Here is a 9,790-nt window from a genome sequence, read left to right as displayed (position 1 = left end):
AGGGAAAGAAGAACAAAGGAAACCCAAAGTCAATAGAAGGAAAGAATAAAGATCAGAGCAAAAATAAATGAAATAGAAACAAAGAAAACAATAGCAAAGGTCAATAAAACTAAAAGCTCATTCTTTGAGAAGATAAACAAAATTGATAAACACTTAGCCAGACTCATTAAGAAAAAAAGGGAGAGGATGCAAATCAATAAAATTAGAAATGAAAAAGGGAAAATCACAACTGACACTGTAGAAATACAAAGGATAATAAGAGACTATTATAAACAACTATATGCCAATAAAATGGACAACCATGGAGAAATGGACAAGTTCTTGGAAAGGTACAATTTTCCAAGACTGAACCAGGAAGAATTAGAAAATATAAACAGACCAATAACAAGTAATGAAATTGAAACCATAATTAAAAATCTTCCAACAAACAAAAGTCCAGGACCAGATGGCTTCACAGGCAAATTCTATCAAACATTTAGAGAAGAGCTAACACCCATCCTCCTCAAACTCTTCCAAAAAATTGCAGAGGGAGAAACACTCCCAAATCCATTCAATGAAGCCACCATCACCCTGACACCAAAACCAGAAGATATCACAAAAAAGAAAATTATAGACCAATATCACTGATGAACATAGATGCAAAAATCTCAACAAAATACTAGCAAACAGAATCCTACAGCACATTAAAAGGATCATACATCATGATCAAGTGGAATTTATCCCAGGGATGCAAGGATTCTTCAATATACACAAGTCAATCAATGTGACACACCACATTAACAAATTAAGGAATAAAAACCATATGATCATCTCAATAGATGCAGAAAAAGCTTTTGACAAAATCCAATAACAGGGGCTTCCCTGGTGGCGCAGTGGTTGAGAGTCCGCCTGCCATGCAGGGGACATGGGTTCATACCCCAGTCCGGGAAGATTCCACGTGCCGCGGAGCGGCTGGGCCCATGAGCCATGGCCACTGAGCCTGCATGTCCGGAGCCTGTGCTCCGCAACGGGAGAGGCCACAAGAGTGAGAGGCCCGCCTACAGCAAAAAAAAAAAAAAAAAAAAAAAAACAATCCAATACCATTTACAATAAAAACTCTCTAGAAAATGAGCATAGAGGGAAACTACCCCAACATAATAAAGGCCATATATGGCAAACCCACAGCGAGCATCATACTCAATGGTGAAAAACTGAAAGTATTTCCACTAGGATCAGGAAAAAGACAAGGATGTCCACTCTCACCACTATTATTCAACGTAGTTTTGGAAGTCCTAGCCATGGCAATCAGAGAAGAAAAAGAAATAAAAGGAATACAAATTGGAAAAGAGGAAGTAAAACTGTCACTATTTGCTGATGACATGATACTATACAGAGAAAATCCTAAAGATGCCCCCAGAAAACTACTAGAACTAATCAATGAATTTGGTAAGGTTTCAGGATACAAAATTAATGCACAGAAATCTCTGCCATTCCTACACACCAACAATGAAAAATCAGAAAGAGAAATTAGGGAAACATTCCCATTTACCATTGCAACAGAAAGAATAAAATACCTAGGAATAAACCTGCCTAAGGAGGCAAAAGACTTGTACTCAGAAAACTATAAAACATTGGTGAAAGAAATCAAAGATGACATAAACAGTTTGAGAAATATACCATGTTCTTGGATTGGAGGAATCAATATTGTGAAAATGACTCTACTACCCCAAACAATCTACAGATTCAATGCAATCCCTATCAAACTACCAATGGCATTCTTCACAGAATTAGAACAAAAAATCTTACAATTCGTATGGAAACAGAAAACACCTCGAATTGCCAAAGCAATCTTGACAAAGAAAAACGGAGCTGGAGGAATCAGGCTCCCTGACTTCAAACTATACCACAAAGCTACAGTAATTAAGACAATATGGTACTGGCCCAAAAACATAAATATAGATCAATGGTACAGGATAGACTGTCCAGAGATAAACCCACGCACATATGGGCACCTAATTTATGACAAAGGAGGCAAGAACATACAATGGAGAAAAGACAGCCTCTTCAATAAGTGGTGCTGGGAAAACTGGACAGCTACATGTAAAAGAATGAAATTAGAACACTACCTAACACCATACACAAAAATAAACTCCAAATGGATTAAAGACTTAAATGTAAGACTGGACACTATAAAACTTTTATAGGAAAAACACTCTTTGACATAAACCACAGCAAGATCTTTTTTGACCCACCTCCTAGAGTAATGGAAATAAAACCAAAAATAAACAAATGGAACCTCATTAAACTTAAAAGCTTTTGCACAGCAAAGGAAACCATAAACAAGACAAAAAGACAAACCTCAGAATGCGAGAAAATATTTGCAAATGAGGCAACTGACAAAGGATTAATCTCCAAAATATACAAAACAGCTCATGGAGCTCAATATCAAAAAACCAAACAGTCCAGTTAAAAAGTGGGCAGAAGACTTACATAGACATTTCACCAAGGAAGACATACAGATATGAATGAGGCACATGAAAAGATGCTAATCACTAATTATTAGAGAAATGCAAATCAAAACTACAATGAGGTATCATCTCACACCAGTCAGAATGGCCATTATCACAAAAGCTAGAAAGAATAAATGCTGGAATGAGTGTGGGGAAAAGGGAACCCTCCTACACTGTTGGTGGGAATGTAAATTGATACAACCACTATGGTAAACAGTATGAGGGTTCCTTAAAAAAGTAAAAATATAACTACCATATGACCAGCAATTTCACTGCTGGGTATATACCCTGAGTAAGCCATAATTCAAAAGGAGACATGCACCACGATGTTCATTGCAGCACTATTTACAATGGCCAAGACATGGAGCCAACCTAGATGTCCATCAACAGAGGAATGCATGAAGAAGATGTGGCACATATATACAAAGAATATTACTCAGCCATAAAAAGAAATGAAATTGAGTTATTTGTAGTGAGGTGGATGGACCTAGAGTCTGTCATACAAAGTGAAGTAAGTCAGAAAGAAAAAAACGAATACCGTATGGTAATGCATATATATGGAATCTAAAAAAAAAAAAAAAAATTGGTACTGGTGAACCTAGTTGTAGGACAGGGACAAAGAGGTAGACAAAGAATGGACTTGATGGCATGGGGTGGGAGGGCAAAGCTGGGGTGAAGTGAGAGTAGCATTGACATATATACACTACCGAATATAAAATAGTTGGCTGGTGGGAAGTAGCAGAATAGCACAGGGAGATCAGCTCAGTGCTTTGCCATGACTTAGAGGGGTGGGATAGGGAGGATTGGAGGGAGGGTCAAGAGGGAGGGCATATGGAGACATGTGTATGTATATGGCTGATACACTTTTTTGTGCAACAGAAACTAACATGGTATTGTGAAGCAATTATACTCCAATAAAGATCTATTAAAAAAATAGATGGCATTCTAAATGTATAATGTGACCTTAATTAATATTCTAAGTAGCTAAAAGTTATTTTTATAAGAGAACAAGAAAATATTGCAGCCAATTAAGTAGGACAGAAAATTAGGCTGAATTGCAAAATTCCTTCTTAGATTCTACCCCTGGCAATTTTCTCATTGACTGTTCTGTGAGAATTTCTGGAAGTGTTTAAAGATAATGGTTTAAAACTGTGTCATTTATCCTGTTGTGTTGTATTTTAGCCATAATGCAAGTCCATGAGGATTTCTTCAATTATAAGAAAGGGATATATAGACATGTTACTGGCACAAATGAAGAATCAGAAAAATATCGAAAGCTTCGTACACATGCAGTCAAACTCACTGGGTAAGTCACTTTCTTAAAAATCTTCATTGAATGCTTTTGGAAAACAAAACTGAAAATAAGAGTTTGTAGTGTGCATTTAGGTTCTGGAATTCCTCTTGGTATGAGAGATTCTCATACGAATTAAAAATTATAAAGGATTGACATTAGTTAGTATTTTAAAGTCTGGTGGAAAAGTAACTCAATATTTTGGGAAAGGTAATTCTGTCTCTCACTTACTTGGGAATCCATCCTAAGAATCTGATCTATGGGTAAGGGACATTGATTACTGGAATAGATTCTGCATATGGAATAATCGAGGAAAGGGTACAAAACCACGGTGTATCAGGATTTGGGGAGAAGGTTTTGGATGGAATAACAAATGGTAGAGATTAAGCAAGAAGAGAGGGTAGGGTCACCTTTCATTCGATGTAAGATTATTTTTTATATTTATGTGAGAATTGTAGAAATGAAATTTATCAAATTTGTGAGTCAAATACATTCAGTTCTGCAAGAGCAAGAAAGAGGTTCAAAATTTGGTTTCATTTCAAGAGTAAGTCATCTCACAAATAGACCTTACTCAGAGAGTGTGGTCCTTGGGGACCACTTTTTCAATCTCATTCTGACTCTGCCCAGTCTCCAAGCTCTTTCTCATGTCTCATTCCACTTCAGATGAAATGCTTACTGTCCCACTCTTCAGATGATGATCTCAAAATTTTTCCTTTTATCTTGAATCACCAATAATGTGACCTTGTGCTCGTACCTTGCATTGTATTTCACCAAAGAAATTCAAGCAATCAGAAAACAACTCCCAGCATCACACACTCTTCCCTTAAGTACTCCTCCCTTTCTTCCCACTTTTCATGGAGTTGAACCTTTTCTGATCCTATCTAAACCCCTCTTGATATAGTGTAGACCTCAACCTCTCTCCATATTCAAGAATATTCAGAGGCAATTTTCACGTTTTCTTCTCTGTATTCAATTTTATTTTTCCCACCATACAAACGTGCCATTATTTCTCAGATATTATGAAAAACAAACAAAACAACAAGAAAATTTCTCTCATCTTCACTTCCTCTACATTCCTTTTATGTTCTTTCCATACAGTAAATTCTTAGCGAGACTCGTCTGTACTCACTTTCTTCACTTCTTCTCTGCCCATTTTTTCTTAAACCTCTCCAATCACTTTTTTTTTACTTCCTTCCTCCTCTTCACAACAGTACCTGGGTCAAGGTTCTGTCAGAATACAGACCTACCTGTCCCCTCCTTCTGGATTTTCCTTACTGCCGTGACTTTTCAAGGTTCTTTGCTCTTCTTTTTCCTTTTTCTGTACTTCCATACTTCATGTTGGAGAGCCCCAGATTGAGGTCTTAGTCCCTTCTCCCCTCACTTATTTCCTGGTGAAGTCATCGGTCTCTGAGCTCATCTTGGCTTTGAGTCCCATCGAACCCTGACACTGGTTGAATTTATATCTCCAGCCCAGATTTGATCCTGACCTCCAGACATCCATTCCAAGGCCTCCTGGACACCTCCACCTGGGTACCTAATGGATGGCTCACATTCAGTGCTTCCAAAACGGAACCCCTGATCTCCCCCTTTACACTTACTACACAGCATCTACCGTCTCCTTCTTAGCTGATGACCATACCATCCTTCCATGTGCTCTCAGTGGAAACCTTAGAATCATCCTTTATTCTCCTTGCCACTTACTCTTAAGATGTTGGAAACTCCATTGGTTCTTTTAACTTATATCCAGAATCCAACCACTTTTCACCATCTAAATTATCTCCACCCTTGCCTGAACCACCATTCCCCATCATTTTGTACATGCGTTACTGGAGAAGCTTCTAACAGCTCCTTTTGCACTTAAGTTTGCCCTGGACAGTCTATTCTCAACAGAGAAATCAGTGTATTCTTTTAGAGCATTAATCAGATTTCATCACTCCTTTGATCAGAACCCTACAATAGAAAGTAAGAAAGTGATCTGATCTCAATTTCTGTTCACCTGTACCTTGTTCTTCCAGATCTCCTGCTCCATTATGTTTCAGACACCCACACCCAGAGTCTTTCCCTGTGCCTACACTGATCCTTTATCAGACATCTGATTCCTTAGTGTCTGTGTCTCCATCTAGTCTTTGCACAGATCTCATCTTCTCAGTGTGGCATCCCTGACTGTCCTATTTAATACTGCCACCTGCCCTCTGCTTCAGCACTTCTGATCCCCCTCACCTGATCTATTTAAATTTGTTTCCATAACAATGATCACTTTCTAACATACTAATTTAATTAGCTTTTGATGATTGTGTATTGTCTGTCTCCCTTACTAGAACGAAGCTTCGTGAGAGCAGGTGTCTATCTTATTGGCTGAAGTAGCCAAAGCATACAATTCTGGTCCTTCATACACCTCATGCTTTTTCTATTCAAATAATGAATTTTTATTTTTTTTAGCATACTCTATACTAGTTCTAGCCTGATACTCATCTTTCAATGAGGCAGCTGCTCAGCTTCGTTTGGTTTGTAATTCTTGGACCCACACTCATCTGATCAACTCTACCCCTATTTCTCAGACCAGAGAGCTTTGTGGGACTCACAATAAATGCCCTCCAGCGGTCTTTGCTGCCATGTGCTACCCTTTGCCTTTCCTTTTTGCTTCACCTTCATCTTTCAGCCATTGCCCCTGGTGGCTTGGCCAGGACTTGGGCAGCCCAGTGGGCTCCCAATGTGACTTCTTCTTCAGCTGATCCCCCCAGGGTAGGATGGGGAGGGACTAACAGTCTGGTCACCTAGCCTTGCTCATGGCCCTTGCTATAAACAGCTTGAGGGAGTAGTTCTGGATTGTCCCACATACTTTTAAAGGGAAAAAATTCCTATTCAGGTCTAGAGGGGGAGGGAGAGTGTTGTGGTGAGTCTTGTTCTCAGAATCTACTTTTGCTTTGATACAGAACAAAATGTGTTTTTTTCCATTATTCCTCAAAGTTGTTTATTGTTTTTGGGGGGTGGATTGTGGCTGTTTGCCTGGTTTACTAAAGATAGAAGGATGGTACTACTGAGGTTTTAAAACTTGTTTTGTTTTATTTTGTTTTCCCCTTCTTAGCTGTTCAGTGACTTTTCAGGAAGGCAAATGGAATAAAAATGCCTTTATACTGCCACTGGAACTGGGAATTCAGTGCCACCTGAGTTCTGTTTTCCTTCAGTTTGAAAGTCATATTTCTTCTAAATCCCTCCTTCCTATGTATGTTTCATTATCAATTTTTGTTTTCTCTAGTAATATCCATGATTTGGAAAAATTTTTTCCCACACACTTGGTGATTGAAATAATTTTTCTTATCATTCAGAGAACTCTGGAAATGACAACATTGATGTGGTGCCTTCTTGATTTATCAGAACTGATCCTTTATCATCTCTATCATGTATTTAAACATGCTGGTCAAGTTTTCTTCATTCTACTTCTAAAGTTATTCATGCTGAGGTTGAACAAGTTATGAATGTGTTTCTATTTAATCACTCTGCACTGTTTGTATATTTTCCGTGTACAGTGTGTCAGTTGCAGTAATGTGTTCACTTTTTTAAACTCCTAGAATATTGAGACATTTATAAATTTACCTCACGTGTGTGACAATTAACAAGGTTAATTCTGCTAGTAGGCAAGCAACTTCTGGAGAATTTGTTTATTTTTCAGAAATATTTTAGGTCCCCTAGGCATTGTTAAATGCCCTGGAGCAGTAGATTTTAATTCATTTCTCTATTAGTAATTCCTGATTTGATAATTACTGTATTCAGGAAATGAATGCATCAGTGAATTAGAGAGGAATCAAATAGCCCAAGTAAGTTAATCTTCCTTATCAGAGAGCTTAATGTACTTCATAGAAGTACTTTACAAATTTATCACAACAAATTCTATTTGCTGTCCATTCTGTTAAAGACAAAGTTATCAGATTTAACTTACTTGAACAAATAAATTTAAAATTCTATTGAATGCTCATCACTGGGGAATACAAGGAGGATTAATACATAGTCCTGCTCTTAAGGAGTTTAGGGAATAAGGTAGAGACATTCACAACTGCTTCTGGCATATATTTCCATACATATAGGGTTTTACATATATAAAACACAGAATAGTGATAGGTAGATATACATTTGTAATGCCTTTCTTTGTTCCTCATAATTTTAGTTCACTCCTCTCTCTTCTCTTTCCATAACATCTGTCTACCCCCGTTATGGATACTGAAGTTATAAAAACATTTAATTGAATTAAAAATGCCAGATATTTTGAAACATGACATTATTTTATATACCAATAATAAGAATAAAATATTACCAATTATACTAAACAACTCCATTGATTGTTAGATTGATTTCAATTTTTGAGATGCTAAAATGTGGGGAAAAAAGAGTGTCATATAATAAAAAAATATGATATATAAGATTTTCATCGTGGCCAATGTTCTTTATGTCATGGTTCTATTCCACATCTCTTTATTCATTGCAGTTCATCTTGTGTCCCTGTCCACCAAAGGTTCTGAGCTTTCTTGAAACCCTTACTCAGAAGTTTATAAAGCAGTGCATTAAAGCCATTTAGTTTTGCATATGATTCCAGGAATCACCACTACGACTTAAATGAAAAAAACCCAGAAAACTAGCAGTCAGACATTTTAGAAAATTAAGGGAAATAATGGGGATAAATCACTGTTGATCCTGCTTGTATGACAGAATTTTATTGAGGATTGAGTCTATCTTTACAGAAGAGAACAATAAAATCATTTTAGGACATATTTTTGCCATCATTCAATAATGTTTTATGTGAAAGTTTATTTATTCAGCAAATATTTATTGAGTACCTCTATCTTCCAGATGTGGTTTTAGAAGTAGGAATACATAAGGAAATACATAAGGAAACAAAATAGACACAGATCCTGGTCTTCATCAAATTTATATTCTACAAATTGATATATCATCAAATTTATATTCTACAAATTGATATATAGCTTTCAGGCAAATACAATAGTATTTTATAAAAGGCCAGAGTTTTGGTGCTAAATTTTGGGTGTGTGTGTCTGGTGTCAACAATATCAAATTTTTAATTTTGGGTGTGTGTGTCTGGTGTTAACAATATCAAATTTTTAATGCATAAGTATTGAGTAGTGACTAATCTCTGAGTAGTTACTCAGAGAGAGAGAAGACAAACAACTGGGAAATGGAGGCCAAAAGGAAACTAAACGTTAAAACAGTCTGAGAAGAACAGAGCAAAGAATAACAAAAATGTTTTCAAGTAGATTGTGAATGAGAATTGCAGTTTTTTAAATTAAACCAAACACCCCAAAATAAATTTAAAATGTTGTAAAGTGATAGAAACTGGGCATGTTTCCAATAAATGACTGTGAAGATATTTATTTGGTTTGAGTAAATCATTAAGGATTCAAGTCAGAGACTTCTGTAAACTGTGATGCAAACCCATAATGTGACTTAAAATTGGGCACAGATAGAATGAATTATATATTTCTATTTTCTATATATTCAACAAAAATTAAAAGAAAACCCATGTTGTTCCTGGTGCTGTGCTGAGTAGTAGGCATTACGAGAAAAAAAATGAGTCCTTGTCATCACAGTGCTACTAGATATTAACCCAAAACACAGAAAAATGTAAAGTTATGCCACATTTTAAAAAGGCAGGGTAGAAAGTGGTAAAAGGATGTTTAATACTTGATCTAGGGACTTCCCCGGTGGCGCAGTGGGTAAGACTCTGTGCTCCCAATGCAGGGGGCCCAGGTGTGATCCCTGGTCAGGGAACTAGATCCCACATGCATGCTGCAACTGAGTTCACATACCACAACCAAGGAGCCCACGTGCCACAACTAAGGAGCCTGCCTAACGCAACTAAGACGTGGTGTGACCAAATAAATATAAATAAATAAAGAAAAGAAAAAAAGTACTTGATCTAGACTTGAGGATCCACCAAATGTCCTTGAGGAAGAAAAGTATGAGCTGAGATTTATAGGTTGTTTAGCAGCAGGCAAAGGGA

The 9,790-nt window shown here is 36.9% G+C and overlaps 1 protein-coding gene across 1 annotated transcript in view; it reads left to right on the top strand.

Annotated features, from left to right (window-relative positions):
- The window catches only part of TINAG (tubulointerstitial nephritis antigen), a 95,344-nt gene that overhangs the window by 54,000 nt on the left and 31,554 nt on the right, over positions 1 to 9,790 (top strand). The window contains exon 9 of the mRNA XM_007460797.1: positions 3,672 to 3,795. Coding sequence (XP_007460859.1) covers positions 3,672 to 3,795 — 124 coding nt within the window. The remainder of the gene's footprint in view (positions 1 to 3,671; positions 3,796 to 9,790) is intronic.

Source organism: Lipotes vexillifer, unplaced genomic scaffold, assembly GCF_000442215.2.
Source record: "Lipotes vexillifer unplaced genomic scaffold, Lipotes_vexillifer_v1.1 scaffold921, whole genome shotgun sequence".
Taxonomy (NCBI): Eukaryota; Metazoa; Chordata; class Mammalia; order Artiodactyla; family Lipotidae; genus Lipotes; species Lipotes vexillifer.
This window is presented reverse-complemented; position numbering and strand designations above follow the sequence as displayed.